Source organism: Marmota marmota, unplaced genomic scaffold (genome assembly GCF_001458135.2).
Source record: "Marmota marmota marmota unplaced genomic scaffold, marMar, whole genome shotgun sequence".
NCBI lineage: Eukaryota > Metazoa > Chordata > Mammalia > Rodentia > Sciuridae > Marmota > Marmota marmota.
The window spans coordinates 22,339,921-22,365,173 of NW_026000082.1; the positions used below are offsets into that span (position 1 = coordinate 22,339,921).

General features: G+C 39.7%; 3 protein-coding genes across 5 annotated transcripts in view; 1 reads left to right on the forward strand and 2 right to left on the reverse strand.

Moving 5' to 3' along the window:
• Positions 1-3,008, reverse strand: part of Ccdc30 (coiled-coil domain containing 30) — a 134,608-nt gene extending 131,600 nt beyond the window's left edge. For both annotated transcript variants that reach the window (XM_048815614.1, XM_048815612.1), the window contains exon 1: positions 1,533-3,008. The gene's annotated coding sequence lies outside the window, so the exon portion shown is untranslated. The remainder of the gene's footprint in view (positions 1-1,532) is intronic.
• A 426-nt stretch (positions 3,009-3,434) lies between these two features.
• Positions 3,435-6,864, reverse strand: Ppcs (phosphopantothenoylcysteine synthetase). The gene is given in 4 exon segments (XM_015485171.2): positions 3,435-4,302; positions 6,080-6,183; positions 6,344-6,777; positions 6,779-6,864. Coding segments are annotated over 4 exon segments (933 nt in total). The 5' UTR covers positions 6,850-6,864; the 3' UTR covers positions 3,435-3,978.
• Positions 6,865-6,939: 75 nt separating this feature from the next.
• The window catches only part of Zmynd12 (zinc finger MYND-type containing 12), a 29,105-nt gene continuing 10,791 nt past the window's right edge, over positions 6,940-25,253 (forward strand). Inside the window, exons 1-3 of one of the 2 annotated variants that reach the window (XM_048815616.1) lie at positions 6,940-7,515; positions 17,203-17,344; positions 18,569-18,740. In XM_048815616.1, coding sequence (XP_048671573.1) covers positions 7,406-7,515; positions 17,203-17,344; positions 18,569-18,740 — 424 coding nt within the window. In that variant the 5' untranslated portion in view covers positions 6,940-7,405. The remainder of the gene's footprint in view (positions 7,516-17,202; positions 17,345-18,568; positions 18,741-25,253) is intronic. The other variant, XM_048815617.1, reaches the window with a different exon arrangement.

The following is a 25,253-nucleotide window of genomic DNA, read 5'->3' on the forward strand; positions in this document are numbered from 1 at the left end:
GGGAATGTGGAATGAATTTAAGAAAATCACATTATGTGTATATATAAATATACCACAGAGAATTTCACCTTTATGTGTGTCTGGAAAGTATCAATCAAGGATGGATAAAGAAAATGCAAAGAGAGGATCAGTGCAGTAGAGAATGGGTCAAGGGAGGGAAGGGGGAGGAGGAAGGAAATGGGACTGAAATGAAGTGGGTCAGATTCCATGCATGTACATTTTTGTGGGGATGAATCTAGCTACTATGTGAAACTATAATGCTCTAATAAAAATAAATCATTTCCTAGGCCTAGAAATGTGTTCTGGTAAGAGGAAAAATTTCTAATTAATCATGCTATAATGATGTTTGGTCAATAAAGGAAGAAGAAAGGAAAGCTCCTTATAAAATAGCATCTAACAGTCTCTTTTTTAAGAGAATTTATTCATTTCCATTCAATGTGAAAACAGTCTCTTTTTTAAGAGAATTTATCCATTTCCATTCAATGTGAAAAACTGCAGAACTTGTTTTTCTTTCCTAATCTATTATAGAAGAGAAAGATGAATTTTTAATTATTTGAAAATCTGACTCTAAGCAAGAGAAATCATAAATACTGTTTTGATTGGCCTGTAACATCAAAATATCCAAATGGTTATAGCCCTCCAAATATCTGTTAAAAATATGATTTATATAGCCTCAAAATAGGTTTATTGCTGAAGAAGAAATGGTAAGAATCAACGAGGAATACATGCTACAAGACAAATTAAATCTTTCCAAGCTAAAATAAAATTTCACTGGGTCTAAATCAATCTCATCCTATATTTAAGCCATCGGTACTAGTCTTTTTAAAGACCACTGAACCTGCTGCTCCCTTACGAAAAATATTTATTTTTCAATCACTCCCCCTTATTGGTTTACATCACAAAGAATAGTTTCCTGGTTCAGAAGAGGCATGAACATGAAGAGGCACAAGAATTCTTACAAGCACCTTCTCTCTAGCAAATTCTATCATCATCAGGTGTTGGATTTATGTGGACTTAAAGTCGAAATCCTGTTTTTTGATCATTTTTGACATTTTCACAAGTATCTAAAATTAATATTAGATATAATATTAATTCAAAAGGAAAACCTTCTTTATATAAGCCTGAAATGGGCCCAACACTACGATCATTTTCATTTTTTCCCTTCATTTTCAAAACACAGTAGGCTTGCAGTAATTTGATGTTTGTTTTTATCAATGTGTAACTTTTCCATTCTAGTCTCTAGTTTACCCCAGACAGAAAGTTTGCCACAGTGCAGAGAAACAAAAAATCTTCCTAATGATTGCAGAGTTGGAGAAAAAACACTTAGCTGTGCAAAGCATTGCATCAGGAAAGCAGAAAGGGGTGTTCTATAGATGACAGAGGTGGTGGATATGAATGGACATTCAATAATGTGCAGTGTGGACAGGGAAGGGTGAAAAATGGTTGTGGAATGAACAGGATGAGGAAACTGGTGCTTGATGAGAGAAGTGGATGAGGTTGTAGCTTTAAAGGCAGAAAATAACTGACTTGACCTCCAATGCTGAGGTTACCAAAGGCCTCCAGAGTCTTCTCCAGAGTCTTCTTCAAGGTTCTGCATGACGAAGACCAGCCAAAAAAAGCAGGAAACGGCAGTTCTTAGGTTCACGTGCCTACAAGTAGGGGACAATTGTGCCTCCGTGAACTTTTAGCGACTTGTATCTTCGGGTGCAGTCATCTGTCCGGGGTGTGCCACTCACCGGTTAGGTGAGAAAAGGAACGCCTACATAACTCACTGAGCGTGTTCTAAGCCACTGTTTTAATAAGAGCGGATCCAGGGAAAACAGGCGAATCCTTCAGGCAGAATCACTCCAGCTTCATCGGGAAAGGCCAGACGAAGGGCTCCTCTATAAGTTTCGGTCCTTCCTTGGAAGAGAAGCGGAAAAGCCCTGGAATGTGGGGGGAAAGGAGTGGAGAATAGATGCTTGCCTCTTCGGAGTTGAGGCGGGAACCTCAGGAAGCAGGAGGAAATTTTTTTTTTTTTTTGGAGGATGCTGAGAGGGTCCGGGGTCGGTGCGCGGCTAGCAGCTCAGCTGCGAACTGCAGGTGCCTAAGGAGCCAGGGCGTCATAGCAACCGCCCTCGCTGCTGGGACGCAAAGGCGTCATTCCGGCAGGAACTGTAGGTACGATGCACGCCATTGGTGCCACTGACTGTTCTTCCTGTGAGGAGTTTTGTTACGGCGCACTCCATTGGCCTCTGGGTCTTGGGGCGGAGTTCTTCCAGCCGCGCGTGAGTACTACTCGCTCCATTGGCTCCTGAGACAGCCTTAACCATAATTTATATAACTGCAAGCGCTTGCAATTTAATAGCATTTCTAGTTCTCAAATAGCTACCCTTGTCCCAGCCTTATCAAAGTCCCGGGCTCCTTACGTTAGACTTCCTGATCTATAACTTATTTATTCTTTTAAAATATATTTTTAAAAATTGTAGATGAGCACAATACCTTTTTTTATGCGGTGCTGAGGCTCGAACCCAGTGCCTCCCACATACTAGGCAAGTGCTCTACCATTGAGCCACATCCCCAGCCCCTTATTTCATTTTTATAAGGGTAGGATGCTAGGTCAGGAGTTCTGAATTTTAGACCTATATCTGTCACTAACCACATGGGGAGCCTCAGATTAAACACAACACTTGCACCCAACTTACTGTCAAAATGGAGAAACCGGGCTTGACCAGAATTATCCTTAAAAGTTGAAACCCTTTAAGAAGTCCTAAGCCTGGCAAATTCGGTTTAGGCGAGTCGTATCAATCTCTCCCTTTGGCAACAGAACCCTTGAGAATGTTTTCTCTGATTTAAAATGCTATCACCACCACACAGCCCACTTAACACCTATTTGTCAGTTTCAGTATCACCTCCTCAGGCAAACTTTCTTTGATACTCTAATCTAAATCAAGTTCTTTCTTGTTTTGTTGACTCACGTTCATTTTTCTTTAAACCCAAACACACACACCCTCACTCCCCCTGCCTCAGAATTTTCACTTGTATAAATACTGTTTTTAAGTGCTCTGAATACATTAATCAACCTAAGTAGAGAACTCTTTAATTCCATAGAATGGTGCTTGTTTTTGAGCACTAACATGAGGTGATTCTCACAGGAATAATTATGACCAAAAAAAAAAAAAAAAAAAGATCACTTCTAGTTTTAGCCCCACTTATCCCACACTTTTTATCAACTGTAATGCATCCCTTAGGTTAGTCACCAGTTGGTCCCTGCCTAGTTCTAGGTGGAAGGTTGTATTAAATGTACCTCAAGAATGGTCCTAAAATATTTGAAAGGTAAATTTTTATTCAAATATGAAGTAAATCTAGGAAAAGAAAAAAAGATTGAGGGAGGTATCTTTTGCTTCTACGCACATCTTTGTTAAGTTTCCAAAAAACAACACCCTTCCCATGTGTTGGTTTGTGGGCACACATTTTATTGCACTTAATTTTTTATATGTCCATTTCCCCAGCAAAACATATTTATTCATCTTTTTAATCCTCATAGCTCAGCACAGGGCCTGGCACAGAGTAGGCACTCAAATACTTGATCTTGAAAACATGACCACTTATGTATGCATCCATAATCCCCCTTCTACAGTATGAAGTGGGTGGATATTCAGCGTTCAGCTACTTTTCATGTACATTTTGCAGAATATATAATTCCCAAATTATATTAGTGATTTCACACTTTAAAAGAGATCATCAGGATCTCTTTTTTAAAAGCTGTTTATTTCTTGGCTTTTTAAAAAGTCAAGGCAAAGCTCTAGTGTTCAATTTCCAAGTCAAGATAACATTTCAGGTGAGTGTGTCAGGTGGTTCAGTCATTAAGAGGCAAAAGCCAGCCCATATTGCCTGCACACTTTGTTCTTATAAAAGCAAATAATTTATTCTAGTCCTTGCCATTTGTAAGAGCCCTGGTCCACTGAACAATTTTTGATCCTATAAAACTTTTTTAGTTCAGTTTTTGTCACATATAAAAGCTGTGTGTCGAGACTGAAGATTATCCACTATCTTCTTTTCTATCTCTACACCTTTTTCTACATCTTCCTCTGATAGCAATAACTTGGTTTCTGAGTCTTTGGTAACAATAATAACAAAGGAATGTATTGACTCAAGGATATTAGCCACCACCAGTTGATGTTGATAAACTTCCAAAGCATTCCGAGCACGATTAATTATGATGGAGGGGTCGGTCTCCAACTTAAAGGAAATTATAAAGGCTTTGGGAGCCCAATCTTTAACCAAAGGATAAAGCATTTTTGGCACCATCTTCATTGTTATCTGTATTGGAAAAAGAAAAGCTTAATAAGCAAACAATGACCACTACCTATCAGGAAACTAAGGAATCAGGGACTCAGATTTTTGCCTAGATAAATTTTAGTGAGATTTTTTCCCATTGTGCAGACTTTTCAAAGCAAATTAAATGGTTAGCTTAAAAGCCTTAACTCTGTGGTGTTCATACTAATATCTAAATTTAAGGCTTTATACATATTCTGGGGCAAACCATTTTTTTTTTTTTTTAATCCGCCCTACTCTGCTACCCTCATTACATTTTCTGGAATGTTCTCCTTTATTTCTTCAAGTAAACCCTCAAATAAGCAAATATAACTAATTGGTTCATGCAAATGTTATGCTGGCAGAAGTCCAAAAATATTGGATTTTTAAACCTCTCAGTTTAAAATATTTCTACATTGGTAGAATGGCTCTAGATTCCATTTACTTGTAACTGGAACTGTAAACGGAAAAATTACACAACAGCACTGAGGAAACAACTGATTTTCACTTGATTAAAACTCATACCATCTGTTTCCAACACCTTCAAAGAGGAATGTTGAGTTGTTTTGTATACTTTTAAGACAGAACTAAAAAATGTGGATAAAGATCCCAGAGTTTTGAAAGTGTGAATCACTAAACTAATCACCAGGATCTCTTTTTAAAAAGCTGTTGTTAGCAAGTGTGATAAGAATCATATATTGCTAGTTCCCCACTGTTTCTCCTTAGCATTTTTCCCTACCAAGAGTAGCATGCATTTGACTCCCCTGCAGTATGTAAGCAATTCAAGTGCTAGATATTTCTTTTCACTGCTTTTATCTCCAGTTCCTACAATTAACACCTGGTACAGTAGGTACTCAATAAATATTTGTTGAAGAAATGAAAAAATAAACTATCATACAAGGGCCCCATTGATAGAGTTTCTCCTATATAGATTCTACCTGAATCACTAGGAACTTCCCCTCAGGTTCCAAGACACCAGAATATCTTAATAACTCAACCATACAACTGTTTTCTTCATACCTCTTCCTTAAATTACAATAACCCCCAACTGAACTATCCCATTCACTCTATTCCCTACTTCACCTTTCAAAATGATGCCAGAATGTTCTTCTCACAAAAACTATCTTATTCTCCTACTTATGTGCTACTTGTCTCCATAGGATAAAATCCAAGCTCCTTAAGAAGGAGTAAAAACCAGGCATGGTGGCCCACTCCTGTAATCCCAGCTACTTGGAAGGAGGAGGCAGAAGATTCCAAGTTTGAGGTCAGCCTGGGCAACATAGCAAGATCTTATCTCCAAAAACAAAACAAAATATTCTGTGAAGTAAGCTGCCTCTTCAGTCCACTTTCCAGCATTACTAAAAGCACTTTGATTCACAGCAGCTACTGCTAAACATAGCAGTGTTTCCAAACTCCAACTGTATAACTCCACTTGAAATGATCTTCCCCACTGTTATACCCTCTGCTCATCTTTAAAAACCCAGTTCAAGTTAACTTCCTCCAAGAAGCCTTCCTCAACTCCCCCAATTCACTTCCCCCAAATCTGACTGCACTTTGTACATACCTCCACTAGAGCATTTATCACTCTGTTTTGTAATTATGTCTGTGTCCAGGTCCCTGGCTAGACTGTGAGGTCCTTGAGGGAGGGCGGTGTCTTATTCATCTCTGTATCCCCAGTGCCTAGTGCATACAGAAGGCAGATAGGCCATCTCCAGATCAAGAGGAAAATTAACCCATGATTGGTTATAGGGGATCAGATCTCTGGAAGAGAAGCGCCCATCACCTGCAGTGGGCCCCCAGATGACTGGATCTTGTGTTCAGGCATTTCAGAGACAGGAACATAGAAATCTGACACGGCCGCAGCCAGGTAAAACATCGCAGAAGGCCCTGCAAAGAGAAGTAGAAGGTGTAACAAATAGGGGAGAGGTGTGGGATCAGTTCCTTTACAACTTGAGTTCCCAGACTGTAAGACCAGAGGTATGGGGGGAAAGTGGCTGGGGATAAAGGCCTTGCTTCCTGGCAATCGCTGGATCCCTAGGGCACGCACCTAGTGGACTGAGCGCTTGGGCAGCAGCCTTCAGCAGATGCAAATAGTCTGCCAAAGTGGAGAACTCTACAGCCAGGAAGGTGCCGGCAGCCGCTGCTTCTTGGTAGCTCCGCAAAGCCGCAGCGAAGCCCGGGAGTTCATTCTCCTCGGCCTCCAGGCTCAGCACGCCCGACTTAGCTGGGCCAGAAGGCCGCAGGGCCGACAGCCAGGTCTGAGGCGGGAAGCGGTGGGCAAAGGGGAAAGAGGAACGAGCGCGGTACAAGAACAGGACCCCGTAGCCTGCAGCCAGGAAGGCCTCGGCCGAAATTGCACCGCGCCGCCCGCTGCTGAAGTTGTCCAGAAAGCGCACTGGCCGCGCTTCCAGAGGGACCTTGGTGCCGCCTGACGTGACCAACACCACCCGCCGGCCCTGTGCGCCTAGCCCGGCCGCGAAGNGCCATAACCTCGGCAGAGCGAGCAGCACCCGAAGGCTGGGGGAACTCGGAGACGAGGTCCATTTCTTCCATCAGTGCCTGAGTTCCCCCTGCGCCTGCGCCTGCGCACGCCCCGGGGCCGCCGGCACCACGCCCTCCTCGTACCCAGTCCACGCCCAGCCGCAATAGTGAGCGGGCCGGTCCCTCCCCAAGGTTTTCCCCTAGGTCCCAATCTCGCCGGGTGTGGAAATGCGCGGTTATTCTGCCCCAGAGCCCAGCGAAAATGATACTGCGCCGAGGGAATTCTCACTTTCGGATAGTGAACATCTGGAAAGGTCGCATTCCCTCTTGTTAGTTTCCTGACCTGGGTAAGAACGGGCCGCGTTTGACCCTTACCGGCCACCGTACAGACCTTCCTGGGCTTGGATCCATCGGAGTGTGTTCTCTTTGTCATTTAACCTTTGTGACTGATGGAATTTGTGACCCTCCCCTCCCCTGTTTTAAAGCTCAAAATGTCAGTCGAGCCACGCCCCTCCCCTTTGCCCTTGAAACTCTGGTAACTAGGCTGTCGCGGTCGTCACGTGACGCCGGTGTCCTGCGTTTCCTCGCTGGGCAACCGTCCTAGAGACCTACAGCCGCTGGCTGCAACATGAACGTGATCTACCCACTGGCGGTGCCCAAAGGGCGCCGGCTCTGCTGCGAGGTGTGCGAAGCCCCAGCCGAGCGAGTGTGCCCTGCCTGCACAGTCACTTATTACTGGTAGGCCCTGGAACGTGGCACCTGGCGCCTGACTCCCTCCCTCTCTCCGGATCAGGGCCTGGGCCTGTGTACCTGTGTGAGCCGCCGCCCCTCAAGGCGGCTTCAAGACAGGTCTCTAGGACCCCTGTGGCCTTGTCTGCCTCCTCTCCCACTGGTTGTGGGGTGTGTTTTGAGCACCTGCTGTGTGTTCTGCACTAGTCTAGGTGCTGAGGTTCCAGGGGCATTTGGGTAGCTCTGTTCCCTCAAGGAGCTAATGTTATGATGCAGGAGACAGACAAGTAAACAAAACAAAGTAATTTCAGAGAGAGAAATTTCTCAAGACAAATAAAGAAAGTGTGATGAGAAACTGGGCAAACAGCTTCTCTTGAGAGTAGACTTAATGTGAAGATAAATAAGAGCAACCCATCCTGGAAATGGCTGGGGGAAGGCCTGGTGTGTTTGAGGAATAAAAGAAGGCTGGTTGGTCCCAGGCACAGCTAAGATAGTAGGGAGGGTAAGTGCAAAATGAGGCCCATTTCCATTTATTCAATATAACATTCTCTTTGCTTCATATTAGACCCTATTTTTGACCTGATGTTACATCCAGAGATCTAGTTCACAGTCATAATGCATTTTACATGACAAATGCTGTCACTTAGGATGTGCTAAGCCCTGGGACCTCTAAGGATGGAAGCTGGGGTAGTGTACTTTTCTCCAGGGAAGTAATATTTGAGCTGAGTTTTGAAGGAATGGTGAAAAAGGGTAGGACATTCCTGGCATCCAGGACTGCGTGGGCAAAGGGTAAAAGTACAGAGTTTGCTGAGAACTAGATAGGGAAGATAGTAGTGGAGGGACTGGTCAATGATTTTCACACTGTAGGCCAGGACTCAGCACATCATGGATAAATCAAACATCATTTAAAGAAGAAAAATAGCATAGACTAGAAAGTATCAAAACAGTCCTACCTAAAATTTAGTGTTTTATGAGGATATGCATTTTTGTACTTGTAAAATGTATTTCTTACTATGAATTGAGTAAAAAAAAGTTTTGATATCGTTGTGATAGGTACTAGGAGAAGTTTAAACAAAGAAAACATAATGACATGAGATCAAAAAGATTAGAATTTACCTTCTGGCAAGCCGTGGATGGTATTGAGCTGACAGGCTGTCATTTGTGTTAAGGAAAATGACAGGCAGCAGTATGGAAGATAGATTGGAAAATAGACACTGAAGACTGCATAACTGATTCGAAGGCTGTTGCCATGGTCCAAGTGGAGAGTGATCCTACCTTTCTCAGACTGATCCAGGTGTCCCACCTCAGTGCTCTCAAAGAATTCACTAGTCCCCCTATCTTAACTTAGGACACAGGCTGAAATCAGTCATGTAATTGTCTGTACCCCTCACTAGTCTGTATGACCCATGACAGCAGGGATGGCATCAGTTTTTTAGTTCCCTTCTTTGATGACATCATTGCATTTAGAATGCGATTCACAATTTGTAACAAGAACTACAAAGCTCTGACCATCTCTCTACTTGCATTTTCCACCACACTCACCCCATATTTTCCTTGCTATAGATACAGAGAACTGAAGTTCTAAATTGTTCTCTGTTTCTTTGCCCAGAATGCTCACTGTGCTGAGAACCTCCACTTCTATCACACACCTTCTGAACTCCCTTTCTTCCTTCAGATTTTACTTAAATGTCTTCTCCACCCCCCAGATAGGTCCAAATCAAATCCAAACACTCTTCTGGCATTTTTCTTGTTAATAAGTCTATTTTTCTTTGCTTTTCTTCTCTTTTGATTTTTTTTTTCATTTACTTATCCTACAAGGTCTTTGTCTTTACTATACCAGTGCCCACACATAACAGGTATGCAATGGACATTTGTTGAATAAACAAACTTCTTTTTTTTGGGCGGGGTGCTACTGGGGATTGAACTCAGGGGCACTCAACCACAGAGCCACATCCCCAGCCCTATTTTGTATTTGATTTAGAGACAGGGTCTCACTGAGTTGCTTAGTGCCTCACTGTTGCTGAGGCTGGCTTTGAACTCCCAATCCTCCTGCTTCAGCCTCCCACCCATGAGATTACAGGTGTATGCCACCACGCCCAGTATAAACAAACTTCTGAATGGATAATAAATCCATCTGAGGCCAAGAAAATGGGAGGAGATGGTGAGTAACAGATTTGGTTGCAGATAAAACGAGGGGCCTTCATGTCACTAGGCTACAAGTATAGGCACGACACTCAGGAATGATTCTACTTCTTTGTCTGGTGTGTGTACCCATGTCTTCCTTAAAACCCCCTTCTTCGGGCTGGGGTGTAGTTCGGTGGCAGAGCACTTGCCTAGCATGTGTGAGGCACTGTGTTCAATCCTTAGCACCACATAAAAATAAAGAAATAAAATAAAGGCATTTTGTCCATTACAACTACAAAAAAAAATTTTTTTTAAAAGTCCTTGTCCTCTTTATCCATGCAAACAGAGGTAATCCCCCCTTTCTCTCAGTTTACTTTGCTATCTACTCTTAGATGACTTTTGTTTCCCTTCTTCATTTTTAGTTGTTGGCAAGCATATTGTCTTAAATTTTATGCTTCATTAATGCAAGATGTTATTTTGAGTGCATATAGGACTGCTATGTGTGTGCTATCTTTTGATTTATATCATACCCTGTGTATGCTCATGGTGTCCAGCAGTCTTGAAATAACTGGCACTAATATTTGATGATGACATGAATAAATCATTATTTCCATGCCCTCACCCTCTATTTTTTCCCTTTCTCTTCTTTCATTTGCTGCTGCATCTTTGTGCATGTGTGCACATGGTGCTGGAGATGGATCCCAGGGTCTCATGGGTGCTAGGCAAGTGCTCACTCCTTTCACTTGTTTTAATTCTCTTTAAGGTTTTTTCTTCTTTTTTTACCCATCTGTTTTCTTCAGATTTCTATGCCCTTATGTTCTGGATATCTCAATATTTTTTTCTTTTATAAAACAAAATGAGATAATTTTTCTACAGGTTTTGATGGTTGAATGTAAAGTATCTAGAACTGTGCCAGGGACCAAGTTGGCACACAATGTATATTCTTTTTTAAGCATCCCAAATTTAAGAAGCCAAAAGGACAGTCAATTTGAATTCTTGCAAGTTTTTTCCTATAAAAGAATTTTATCCTAATGGTAAATGCAATTCATGCTCACTGCAGAGAACTTGAAAATACAAAAATAAAGAAGAAAAATAATCCATAATTCTACCACCCAAAGATTAGTAACCTGACATTTTGGTGAATTTCATTCTTTTTCTTCTAAACATATTTATTTTATGTATTATGCATAATCTTATGCATATTGTAGCTCATTGGATTGTGAATATGTTCCCAGGGAAGAGAACATTTTCGAGAAAATATAATTTTATGAAAGTACACACTGAAGCGTTTGTGAAAGTTAGAGGCGTCAGTGTTGTGGTTTAGCAAATCACAGTATATTGATTACAGTGATAGGCAATAATTTTTCCTTTAATTTAAAATAAGATGGCACAAATTTAAATGCCTTAACTGGCCAAGAAGAGAAAACAGTGAAATGGTATTCAATAACAGAAAATAATAGGATCTGTAGTGAATTGTAGAATGAATGTCCTGCTTAAAGACATTCAAATATGGTTCTAAAAATGTGATAATGCACAAACTAAATATGCCTAGATCACGAACTACTTAATTGTGAGCCCTGAATGAAACATATTTTCCAACTTCTTTTGTATGCACTATGTTGACTTGCAGGGGTAAGACAAATGAATTAAGAGAAAACTCAAATACGTAAGCAAAGCTCACTGTATTTACAAAAGCAAGATATGTTAGTTGCTTTTACTAGAACAAAAGTTCATGCAGTTAAATAAGTTACCATTTCCATTGCTCACACGATTACTCAACAAGTCCTATTAAATAAAAACCCTGTGGAATTTAGCTATTTCTATATCCTGGTTATTAAGTGCTTTTATTGATCTGTTTACAATAATTCTCTGTCCTCTAGAAAACTTTTAAAGTGGCTTCTGACATTTCTGTAGTATCAGAGTTAATAGAGAAAACACTCAATTGTATTTCTGTTGTCCCAGGAGAAAGGAAAGTGAGAGGATGCTTGCAGTCATGTATTTTCTATGGCTGCTTTTGTGCTACAACAGCAGGGTTTAGTAGTTGGAACAGAGAGCACAGAGCTCTCTAAGTCTAAAATAGTTACTGTTTGGCACTTCACAGAAAAACTTTGGTAACCTCTTCCCTAGATTATTGGTACCTGTTTTGAAGTCTATAATGAACTCAAACTGTTAACTGTCTCACACTTAAGTGAAAATGTGTAATAGGCAGTGAAAATGTGTAATAGGCAGTAGAAATCAAAAACTCATGATTGTAGGCATTTAACAACAGAGCCTCAAAGTACATGAAGCCCAGACTCACAACTGAAGGGAGAAATAGACAATTTAATAATAATAGTTGGAGATGTCAATTTCTCACTTTCAGTAATGAATAGAACAACTAGAGAAACATCAGCAAGGAAATAGAAAACTTGAACAAAAACTATAAACCAACTAGACCTAACAGACCTTTGTAGAGCACCCTAAATAATAACAGGATACACATTATTATTAAGTGCATATAGAACATTCTTCAGGATAGACTGTATGTTAGGTCATAAAATAAATATCAATAAGCGTGTGAGGATTGAAGTTATACATAATTACAGTGGAATGAAATTAGTCATCAGTAATATAAAATTTGGTAAATTCACAAATTGTGGAAATAAAATACTAAAAAAAAAGTGTGTCAAAGAAGAAATCACTAGGGAAATTAGAAAATGCTCTGAGATGAGTGAAGACAAAAACAGTATATTAAACATAAGAGATGCAGACAAAACAGCAGTTAGTGGTTCCTAAAGATCTATAACAAGTAAAGAGATTTAGCCAGTAATTTTAAAAATTCCCACACGTAAAAAGCTGAAGAGCAAATCACTTCATTAAAGTTCAAATGTTTAAAGAATTAACACTGACTTTCACAAATTCTTCAAGAATATGGAGGAGGAAATAATTCCTAATTCATTCTATAAGACCAGTATTATCCTAATAACAAAACCAAATAAAGATGTCACAAGAAAACTACAGACCAGTACCCTTTATGAATATACATATAAAAACCCTCCACAAAGTTTTAGCAAACCATATCCAGCACTATATATGAAGTTTATACATCATGACCAAGTGGGATTTATTCTAGGAATTCAAGACTGATTCACCATACAAATACCAATCAGTGTAATACACTATATTAATAGGTAAAAGACAAAAATCATGTGATTATCTCAATAGGTGCAGAAAAAGCATTTGACAAAATCTAACATCCGTTATGATAAAAACATTTAAACTGGAAGTAAAAGGGAACTTCTATTTACTTGGTAAGGAGAAACTATGAAAAAAACCATCGAGAAAAACAGAGCTAAGGTTATACTTAATGGTCAGAGACTGAAAGCTTTTCCCCCTAAGAACAAAAAGGAGACAAGGATGTTGCTGTCACAACTCTAGTCAACTTTGTACTAGAGGTTCTGGTAGGGGCAATTAGAATACAGTGAAATAAAAGATACCTAGCTTAGAAAGGAAAGAGAGAAACTACTTTAGTTTGCAGATGACATGACCTGCTTTTGATGGTTAGTTTTATGCATCAATCTGACTGAGGCAAGAGGATGCACAAATAGTTAGTAAAACAATATTTCTAGATGTGTCTGTGAAAAACTAGCATTTGAATTAATAGACTAAATAAAGGTCACCCTCACCAATGTGTGTGGAGATCATCCAGTCTACTGAGGGCCCAAATAGAACTTTAAAAAGTATCTTCTTTTCTGTACTCCATCTGCTGTCCAAGAACCTCCTAGTTCTTGGACTCTGAAACTTATACCAGCAGGCATTCTCTTTCCTCCCCTCCTTTTAGTTCTTAGGCCTTCAGACTTAGATTGAGGTACAACATGAGTTTTTGGTTCTCTAGCTAGCAGACAGCAGATTGTGGTACTTCTTAGACTCTGTATCACTTGAGCCAATTCTCACAGTAAATACATATTTGTTCTATAAGCACCTGTACATGCTTGTCTATAAAAAAAACCCTAAAGAACCTACAAAAGTATTATTACAGATAATAAATGAACACATATAAGGTTGTAGCATATAAGATCAATAAACAAAAATCAGTTGTATTTCTATATATTGGCAATGAACAATCTGAAAATGAAATTAGGAAAGTCATTCCAGTCATAATAGTATTATAAGTTCCTAGGAATAAATTTAACCAAAATAGTACAAGATTATATACTGAAAACTACAAAACATTATTGAAAAAATTACAAAGACCTAAACAACAAAAAAAAAATGTTCTGTATTTATTAAATGGAAGAACTGTGATCCTTATCAAAATCCCAACTGCCTGGGGCTGGTGTTGTAGCTCAGTGGTTGAGCACTTGCTTCACGTGTGAGGCACTGGGTTCGATCTTTAGCACCATATAAAAATAAATAAATAATAAAATAAAGATATTGTGTTCATTTACAACTAAAAAAAAACTATTAAAAAAAATTCCAACTGCCATTGTTGCAGAAAATGGACTTGCTGGCTCTAAAATTCCTCTGGAATGCAAAGGACCAACAATAACCGAAACTTAATAAAGAACAAAGAAAAGTGTGTATTTTAAAAGAATCACTTTTCAGTTTCAAAATTTGCTATGAAGCTATAGTGATGAAGACATATAGGTCAATGGTACAGAATTGAGAATTCAGAAAAAAAGCCCAAACGTCTATGTTCAGTTGAATTTCAACAGGTGCCAAGACCATTCAGTGGGGAAAAGTATGGTTCTTCAACAAATGGCACCAAGACAAGTGAATGTCCATGTACAAAAGAATGAATTTGAACCCCTATCTTATGCCAGAAACAAAAAGACCTAAATGTAAGAGCTAAAAATATAAAACTTAAAAGGAAACAGTTGTAAATCTGCGTGATACTGGATTAGGCAATAGTTTCTTATATATGAAATCAAAACCACAAGGAACCAAAGAAAAATAGTTGAACATCATTAAAATTAAAAACTTGGGTGCATCAGAGAACACCATCAAGAAAGTGAAAAGGTAACCCATAAAATGGGAGAAAATATTTGCAAATCATGTATTTGGTAAGGATCTAATATCTAGAGTATTTAAAGAACTCTTAAAACTCAATAATAAAATACAATAGGCTTGATTTTACAAAAGGGCAAAGGGGTTTTTTTTGGTGGTTTTTTGTTTTGTTTTTTGTTTGGTACCAGGGATTGACTCCTGGGCACTTTACTATAGAGCTACATCCCCAGCCCTTTTTATTTTTTATTTTGACACAGGGTCTCAGTAAGTCACTGAGGGTCATGCTAAGTTGCTGAGGTTGGCCCTGAACTTGTGATCATATTGCCTCAGCCTTCCGGTAGCTGGGATTATAGGTGTGCACCACTATACTTGGCTTGGGCAAAGGATTTGAATAAACATTCTACCAAAGACAAATATAAAAATGGCCAGTTAACATATGAAAAGATTCTCAACATCATTAGTCATTAGGGAAATGCAAATCAAACCCACTGGATACTACTTCACAACCAGTAGGATGGTACAATAAAAAAGACAAAGGGGGCTGGGGTTGTGGCTCAGCGATAGAGCTCTCACCTTGCACGTGCAAGGCCCTGGGTTGGATCCTCAGCACCATATAAAAATAAATAAATAAAATAAAGGTATTGTGTCCAATTACAACTAAAAAAATTAAAAAAAAAAAAAAAGACAAAGGGGCTAGAGATATAGCTCTGTGGAAGAGCACTTGCCTGGCATGTGTAAGGCCCTTGGTTTGATCCCAGCACCCTACCCCAAAAGTGTTGGTATGGCCCTGAGGTTGTGTCTCAGTGGTCGAGCACTTGCCTAGCATGTTCGAGGGCCTGGGTTTGATCCTTGGTACCATATAAAAATAAATAAAATAAAGGTATTGTGTCCAACTACAACTAAAAAGTAAATATTAAAAAGAAAGTGTTGGTATGGGGGCAGAGAAATTGGTACTCTCATACATTGTGGCAGAAATATAAAATGGAGCAACAACTACCTAAAACAGTTTGGCAGTTCTTCAAAAAGTTAAACAGTTACCATAAAACTCAGCTATTCCATTCATAGCCGTATTCCCAAGAGATTGAAAACATGTTCATACAAAAACATGCACACAAATGTTCATAACAGCATTATCTATAATAGCAAAAAAGTGGAAACAACCTAAGTAACTACAAAATGAGGAATGAATAAACAAAATGTATACCCACACAGTGGAATATTTTCCCATCATAAAAAGGAATAAAATACTTGCACATGCTACAACATGGCTGAACCTTGAACACAATGTTCTAAGAAGCCAGACACTAAAGGACATTTAATGTCTGTTTCCACTAATATGCAATATTCAGAATAGGCTAATTCAGAGAAACAGTAGATTAGTGGTTGCTGGGCACAGGTATGAGGAAGGACGAATGGGAATGACTATTAACAAGTACAAAGTGGGTTTTTTTGACAATTAAAATGTCCTGGAATTACATAGGGTGATAATTACACAACTTTGAATACAGTAAACACACTATATACTTCAAAATATGAATTTTATGGTGTATGAACTATATTACAATTTAAAAAGTGAAATAAAAAACACTTGGAAAAAAGGATCAAAATTGGATAATAGACTGGGAGTTATTTAAAGAGGCAATTCATGGGGATGGATACTCGATAGGGATGCTGTCTAGTTTCTGCAGTATTCTATGCTGTTCTGTTTCTATGCTGTCCAACTGAGTGTTTAAAAATAATAAGAATAAAAAGTGAGAAAAGTTGTAAGCCAAACTGTCACAGTGCTTCTTTCTAGAGGGCTAAAAAATACTGATTTGGAATATAGGGTTATATATTGATAGCTCCCTACCTTTAAAATGGTAATAACAGATTTTATTTTGCTTTCAAAGAGTCAAATAATTGCATGCAAGACCATGTGTGGCACCACTGGGATTGTGGGGGGTGGGCATTCACAGTGACGTCTATGTGATCAGCCTCCTGGCACACAGAAGACAGTGCCAGTGGTTCTCATCCAAGCCATGGTGACATCAGAGGTAGGAAAACATTTTTGTAAAGTTGTCTCTTAAGGCCTCATCAAATATAAATTCCTTTCATTTCCCCAAGATAAAGACCCTCAAATCCATCAACTTTGGTGTTCAGACAAAATGACCTTAAAACAATGTAGAGTTAAAGTTGTCTTTGTTGTTATTAACTAGGCAGAATAGCCACAGCATCTCTGTGTGACTTTGGGGTGTGAAAATGTGACTGCTGAAAAGACCTTCTCCAATTTGCCCTCTCCAACCCCAACAGTTTATATTTTTTTTAAGTTGTAGATGGACCCAATATATTTATTTATTTATTATATGGTGCTGAGGATCAAAAACAATGCCTCACACATGCAAGGCAAGTGCTCTACCACTGAGCCACAGTCCCAGCCTACCCCACAGTTTTTACACCATCAAATAACAATAAGAAAAGGATTTGTGTCTCAGAAACAGCTTTGGGCTTTCTGTCTAGTTTGTGTTGGGCTTACTTTTCTGGTGTTTAGGGCTAGACCAGTAGAAAGGCCAAAGATAAAGATAATAAAGCCCATGTTTTTGTTGTCAGTGGTGTGGTGCATCAAAAAGCTGACTGGAATAGCATCCATGAGAAGGTATGTCAGCTCCTGATTCCATTGCGCACTACCATGCCCTTCTATAATTCAGAGGAAGAACGGCAGCATGGCTTGCAGCAGCTACAGCAGCGACAGGTAGGTCCTATAGGACTTTTTCAGGGTTAGCTCACGGGTGTAGTGAAACTACTACCTGCAAGGGCCAAACTGTGTTGGGATCACTAAATTGTAACCTTGGTAAGAAGAGAGAATTTGTTTTACATGTGTAAGTCCTTAATCCCATTCAGTCAGTTGTTTTTCACATCTCTACTGAACGTTTGCTAGATTAGTTTGCTAGGGTGGTTATAACAAGATGCCACAGACTAGGTGGCCCTTATTTTCTCAGAATTCTGGAGGCTGGAAGTCCAAGACTAATGTGTTGACTGGTTTGGTTTCTTCTGAGATCTCTCTTCCTGGCTTGTAGTTGGCCCCCGTCTTGCTATGTCCTTTTATGGACCTCTGTGAGCATGTATCCCTGTGTTTTTTTTGTGTGTGTCCAATTTCCTCTTTTTATGAAGATACTGGTCAGATTGAGTTAAAGTGGATTCAATTTTAACTTAACTTTTCAAAGGCCATATCTCCAAATACCATCATACTCTAAGGTACTGGAGGTTAGGGCTTCAGCTCACTAACTTCTGGGGGAGCAGATCAGCTCTAGCATTCACATACCAAGTACTGTGATAGTCTTAGCACAGTCAGCTGCTGCATAGAATAAATAAAGAAGAAGGGCAAAACTAGCTACTGTTATGACATTGATAACATCTCAATTGTTATTTTAAAAATTAGCCCTTTATAAGCCATAATTGTCTAAAAACCAGGTTCATTGATTTTAATGTTACAATGCCTTGATAGTAACCTGAAGATAATGTTGAGTTAAAGTTGTTTCTGATATTAGCTAAACAGGATAATTCCAGAAAGAAAAATGAGATTTTTTTTTTGAGAGAAATTCTTTCAAAATTAATTCAAATAGAAAGGCAGAAAGTTTGAGATCATCCTGAGATGTCTGTAGTTTTGGTAAGCTAAAGTTTTAATAGAACTATAAGAAAAATATACATTTGTTCATCTAGTAGCTTTATATTGAATCCTCATATTTGCCAAGCAGTGAACTAAGATGAAAAGACACTTGTTCCTGGGCCATGAGAAGCTCAGAGTTGTCTTTTTTCACTACCTGTTTTGGATATCATGTCCATCTTAGTTCAGGCAGTCTCAATATGTACCTTCAACCAGTTCAAAGGATGTTGGCCTTATCTCCAGGGATATCTACATCCACTTTTGCCTTTTACCATTTGACTGGCTGAGACAGTCTATTTCTATCTTCCACAGAAGCATTTGATTGAATTCTGCTACACTGTTGCCCAGAAGTATCTTTTTGAAAAAAAATATGCAGAAGCTGTTCCAGCAGCTTTGCATTCCCTTCGCTTCCGCCGGAGTGTGTATGGCCTGAGTTCAGTAGAGCTCGTGCCTGCTTACCTGCTATTGTCTGAGGCCAGCCTTGGTAAGTAGCACTGATCTAGGACCCCTGGAGCCCAAAAGGCTATGTTGGGTCTTGTCAATGACCACAGACTTCAGACTCGACAAAGCCTGATGTCTTACCCAAGACACCTTTTGTGGAATTCTTGAGCAGGGCTGCTGTGAAGTTTGACTTGAGCTGGGGAAAGAGATGCCACACTTAAGCCTACAGTTGACAGAAATCCCCTGAAGATGGCCTATGCAAAAGGAAGAAATTTAGCCAGGCACGATAGTTATATGTTTAATTAATTAAATGGTTATACCTTTAATTCCAGCTATTTGAGAGGCTGAGGCAGAAGGATCAAAAATTCAAGGCCAGCCTCAACAACTTAGTGAGATCCTGTCTCAAAATAAAATTAAATTTAAAAAATTGACTGGGAATATAGCTCAGAGGTAGCTCCTGGGCTTAATTCCCAATATCACAAAAAAGGCTGGGGGAGATTTTGGGGGATGTTGGAGTGTCCTGAAGGAATTGAAGTTTTGTGAGGTCTCGCAAGTGACCTGCACTGACGAGATGAGCTGGCTTCAAAAGAGCTGGCTGCAATATTAAGCTAAGAAACTGGCAAAAAAGCACAGAACACAGAAGTAATTCCCATGTCGAGGGTAGGACAGCTATGAGACCTTAAGGGTCAGCTTCCATGCTAGAAGGCCCTGGAAAGAGAGCGTGTATCCAGAATCTTTTTTTTTAATTTTTAGTGTTTATTTTTTAGTTTTCGGTGGACACAACATCTTTGTTTGTATGTGGTGCTGAGGATCGAACCTCGGGCCGCACGCATGCCAGGCGAGCGCGCTACCGCTTGAGCCACATCCCCAGCCCCCAGAATCTTTTTTTTTTACAGGGAGGACACACAAAAGAGTTTCTATAGAATGTTCTTCACCAAATAAGGTAGGGGATAAGGTTTCAAAGGGGGACTGTCCAATCCCATTGGATAATGCCCAAGTCCAGAGCTGAAGCAAACTTCTTTGCCCAGCGAAGGTGAAAGCCATTTGCTTCGCACAGCATGTGGCGTGCGTGGGATGCCAGACAGAAACCCCTTTTACTCAAGGATGAGAGGAGATGCTTAGCTCAAGGGCAGGGCGGCCTCCCACTGTGAGTCACTAGAATTGGAAAACTATAAAAAAACAGGCTGGTGCTCTCAGTTTCTCTCTCTTGGTCCTTGTTTCTCGTTTCTGTTTCTCTACTTTGTTTTTTCTCTCTGCAGACCAGATTTTAATACCCTAAGTTTATTGCAGAAGATAGCTACCCTAAAATGTCAGATGTAGTTCTTAAATTTACATGTCTTCAAAGTTCAAGGAAGGTAATAGAAACTAATTAGCGTCTGATTTCCAATTACAAGTTCCTAGAAGTTACAATTTTGTTGATCCAGTTTGAGTTTGGTATCTAACCTTGTTCTTTAGAATCAGGTTTCCATAGTTCAGAGATAGAGGAAACCACTGCTATAAATAGGAAGAGGTGATTCTGAGAGTGGGGAGCACAGGCTTAGCAGATACCCACATAGTGGCTTCTACAAGAGAATTAGCACTTGGAGAGGAATTAACATTCTTGAGCATCTACAGTGTTTTAGGCACTGAACTACCACTTTGTGCAGCTAACCCTCATTTTATAAAAAAATTAAGTAAAACTGTTGGAAGTACAGTAGAAAGAACCCCACCCCACCCCATCCCCACTTTGCCGTATAAGAATAAATTGCTGACGTGATGCCCTGTCTCTGGAGTGCTTCAGCATATATTTCCTATAAAGACATTTTCTTACAGGACCACAATATAACTTCACCTACTGTCATCTACAAAGAAGCCTCTACTTGGTTTTTTTCCAATTTTCCCAATAACATTTTCATAGCAAAAGACATTAGAGAATTAGAAAAAAGTTAAAATTAATTTGGTTATCATGTGTCTAAAGTCTTCATTCTGGAATAGTTTCTCAATCTTTCTTTGACCTTGACACTTTTAAAGATTACGGGCCAATTATTTTATAAAGCATCTTTTCATTTGGGTTTTTCTGTTTCCTCATGACTAGACTCAGGTTATGGATTTTGGCAGAAATATCACAGAGATGACAATATGTTCTTTCCCTCCTATAAGTTGGTATGCGTTTTCAATTTTTCCATTACTAATGATGTTCATTTCATTTTATTTGATTTTTATCATGATCAACAGCAATTGGAAAATATTAGATGGAAAACTCCAGGAATTAATAATTTAAAAGATTTAAATAAATTTTATTATAGTTTATTATTATAATTATTCTGTTTTATCATTAGTTCTTGTTGTTCATTTCTTTCTGTGCCTAATTTATAAATTAAACTTTACCATAGATACGTATGTATATATGGAGAAAAACAATATATAGGACTGGGATTGTGGCTCAGTGGTGGAGCACTTGCCTTGCATGTATGAGGCACTGGGTTTGATCCTCAACACCACATAAAAATAAAACCATCTACAATAAAAAAATTTAAAAACATAATCTGTGTGTACATATATGTGTGCGTATAAGTATATATGTGTATATGTATATGTACATATATATGTGTGTGTATGTATGTGTATGTGTGTGTGTATGTATGTATATGTATGTATATATATATATATATATATATATATATATATATGAATGATTTGGTACTGCAGGTCTTGGAATATGTCCCCCATAGATAACTGGGGGGGTTACTGTAATAAAATGGCTGTTATTTTTAAGTCATTAAATTTTGGGCAGCAATAGCTAACTAGAACACTGGGTCTGCAAAGTTTTAGATCACTTGTACCAGGTTATTCTACAATCATTACATTTCTCCTAAACCTTTTTAGTCACCAGCCTATGGACAAAAATTCAGACAATTTAATTTAAAACTCTCAATTGGCTTTATTTTCAATTCTAGAATTAGGTAACATTTCATCCCATAAAGTAGAACAGGTATTCCTGATGTTCATTTTAATTACTTTATTAAGGTGATGTCTGCCAGGCTTCTTCTCTGTCATGTTATTCTTTCTCCCCTATACAATAAATGAGTTTGCAATTTTAGTTTTAATTGTATGGAGCTGTATGTTAAAGCCATATTCCTTATTAAACTTTCAAAGCAGTCATTCTTTTATTTATATCAGTATATACTCCTGGTTTCCTATTTTATTCAGTAGGTTATAATACATTGCTGTTATTAATTTGGTCCTCAAACTGTTCCCAGTTTGACCAGTGGCAGCTCCCACTCAAGCTGTCTTCTGAGTCTCCTTGGCATATCCCCATGTTTGTTTGATCATTTTCTGGAACATATCTCCAAGCATCCCTGATTTCCCTTCATGGAAACTGAAATGTGAAAACCAAGAACTGTGCACTGTACTGCCTGATACAGGGGTCTTGCTGCTCCCAGGCCATTTCCGTGGACAGAGTTAAAGAACATGTGTAAACATAGATGACCATGAGCCTATGCCAGTATGTCCAAATCCTGTACCATGCCACACACAGGCTTCAACCTAATTTTCTCCCATTCTGCATTTGTAGTGCCTTTCTGGCATTGAGAAAGCTGGCTTCCATTTTCACTAATCTATTTATATATTTAATCAGTCCCCTCCCTGTATTAACCAGTCCTCCATATCCAGCCCTATCCCTTCCCCCTTGCAGATGTCCTGCTCTACCTCCATGAGCTCTGAATCTTCGTTCTGTGTTGGTTCTTCTGCATGGATACCCTCCTCACTCCTTGGGCTCTCACCCGCTGTTTACCTACAGGAATGCCTCCTCACCCCAGTCATGTCTTTCCTTCCTAGGGAAAAGAGCTTTGGACAAAGTAATACAACCCAGGTTCTGTGAATGTGTGACACTGACTAGCTGTGGGATTTTGGGAAAGTCAACCTGGCCCAAGTCCATCACTTCTCATCTGGACTACTACTCACTGATCTCCCCACATCTTCTCTGGCCTCCTTGCAATCTGATCTCCACACAAAAATGTGATCAGATCACTCCCCTAAATTAAGATCAAGTTCCTAAAGCAACTTATAAAGCCCTGCTTGTTCTAGCCCTTAGAGAATTCTCTCACCTCCATTCTCTTACCTTATCTCTCCCTCTCTTCCTATATTGCCTTCTCTCAATTCCTCAGAGGTGTGGAGTTGTTTCCTTGTTCTGGAAGTCTCTTCTCTAACCATTCCCTGCACTTGTCCTCCTTTCTGCTTCACCCAATTAACTCCTACTCAAACTTCAGGTCTCAGCTGAAAGTTACTAACCCCTTGTCTAGAAGCCTTCCCCAGGGCCCTAGACCTAGTTGGTTGGGTCTATTTAATACACTCACTTAGAAACCTCCTCCTGTTTGCTGAGCACTTACTCCACTGATAGGTGTATATCATTGTGAGATTATTTAATCAATGTCTCTCCCTCTCCTGGACTTGACTGTAAGCTCAGGGAGAACTGGTTCTGTGCCTGTTCTAACTCATCACATCTTCACACTTAGCAGAATACTTAGGACAGTGAAGGTATTAAAAAACTGCTCTCATGGTACTTGGCACCTAGGCAGCACTGTGTAAGCATTTGTTGAATCTGAGTCCTTGACACAGGATTGCTTTGGGGTTAAGTGAGTTCATAGGTAATGAATGTGACAGTGCTCTGAAAACTGGAGAGTGCTGTTGAAATGGAAATTTCACAACTGCACCAGGTCACTGATTTAAAACCTTGCCAACTGTAGTAAGCAGCTTTCTGTTGCTGTGACAAATACTTGAGAAGTCCGTGTAAAGGGGGGAAATGTTTATTTTGATTCACAGTTTCAGAGCTTTCAGTTCATGGTCACTTTGTCTGGTTGCTGTCAGGTCTGCAGTGAGGGAGTACATAACAGCAGAAGCACGTGGCAGAGGAAAGCTGCTCACCTCCTGGCAGCCAGAGAGAAAGGAGGGGCTGGGGACAAGATATGCCTCCAGTGACCTAGTTCCTGCAATGAGGTCCCACCTCCTATAGTTTGTACCCCCTCACAATCGCCATCAGTTGAGGATCAAGCCTTCAATCGAGGAGCATTTGGAAGACATTCCAAATCCAAACTTTAATGCCAATGCTTTTGAGACAGTAAATAAGTCACAACATTTGGGCACATGGTTCTTTCCCAACCTAGAGTTTCCTCCAGACTGAATTGGAAAACTAGCAGATATTCAGCCATTTCTTCTTTTTTTCCTCTCCTTCTTTCCTTTCTTCCTTTCTTTTTCTTTTCTATTTCTTCTTCCTCCTCCTCCTCCCCTCCTTCCCCTTTCTCCTCATCCTTCTTTTTATTTTAATCAACTAGAAAAGGCATTTTCAGTAACACTTGAAGGGGAGGCCACCCTACCCGTCTCCTACCACTGTTGGCAGTGCTTTGGGAGCAGGAGAAGCTGGGTTCAGATCTCTGCTCTTTCTTTACTGGTTTGGTGATTCTAGGCAGAGAGCTCTTCCTGACCTCAGGGCTGGCTTTTATTCACACTTCAGATATGTGCTTAGAGGAAAAGAATAGTCACAGAGGAATTTAGGCCCAAGAGGAAGGACAGAGCGGAAGGTCGGTATATGAGGGGTTCATATCTTCACCTCCTACCCCTTTATTGGTGCCATCTCTGCTGCAGCATTCGTCACATAAAACACTCCACACCTGGAGCACGCATCCTGCTCCACAGAATGCTGTAACAGTAATTTCTATTCAGTTCGAACAGCCTTTCTAGGAGGCAAGCAGGCAGACAGGCAGTTATTATATATCTTTGTAGCTAAACAAAAAGCTTTAAGTGGGAAGGGTATCTGAATATCAGAAATAATGGTAACTTTCTTTTCTCTCACTTTCTGCATTACTTAGTGAGGGTGCGTTGACCATTCCACCCCTCCGTGCCCCTCTTATATCTGCTCCATGTCCATTCACTGGTGTGGCTCAGGCTTTTTTTTTTTTTTGTCTGAACTATTTCAGAAATCTTCTATTGAATCTTCTACCTTTCATCCTCCCTTCTGGTCCCTCCTCTACTTTGGTTTCAGATCGTTCTAAATCTAAATCCAATTCTTTCTTTCTTTCTTTCTGAAATCTTCTCATTTTGTCCCCATGCATCAAGTTTCTTGGCATGACTTCCTAAGCCCACAATACTCTGCCCATGTGCAGCTGCTTCTTGACCTCATTCCTGCCACCCCATCTTTTGCACCCTGTACTCTAGGCTCATAGACCTGCAGTTCTCCAAACATAACCCACTATTTCCAATCTCCATGACTCGGCATATGCTGTTACCCTGCCTGGGATGCCCTCTCTCACTCTCTTATCTAGGTGGGAAACTTCATCCTACAACCCTGCTCAGCTCAGTGGACCCTGCCTCTCCCTACTCCATTGTCTCTCTATATCTCATTCATAGAATTAAACATTTCTTATTCTGTGCCACTTTCAAACCTTATGTTCCACCATCACATGTGTACTCTATTACAAATATGTGTTTTCATTTTGCACATGCCTTTCCCCAGCCCATCTTTAAATTTTTCAAGGGTAATAGCTTTGATTCATCTTTGAATTCTTGAGAACTTTTTGGAGGT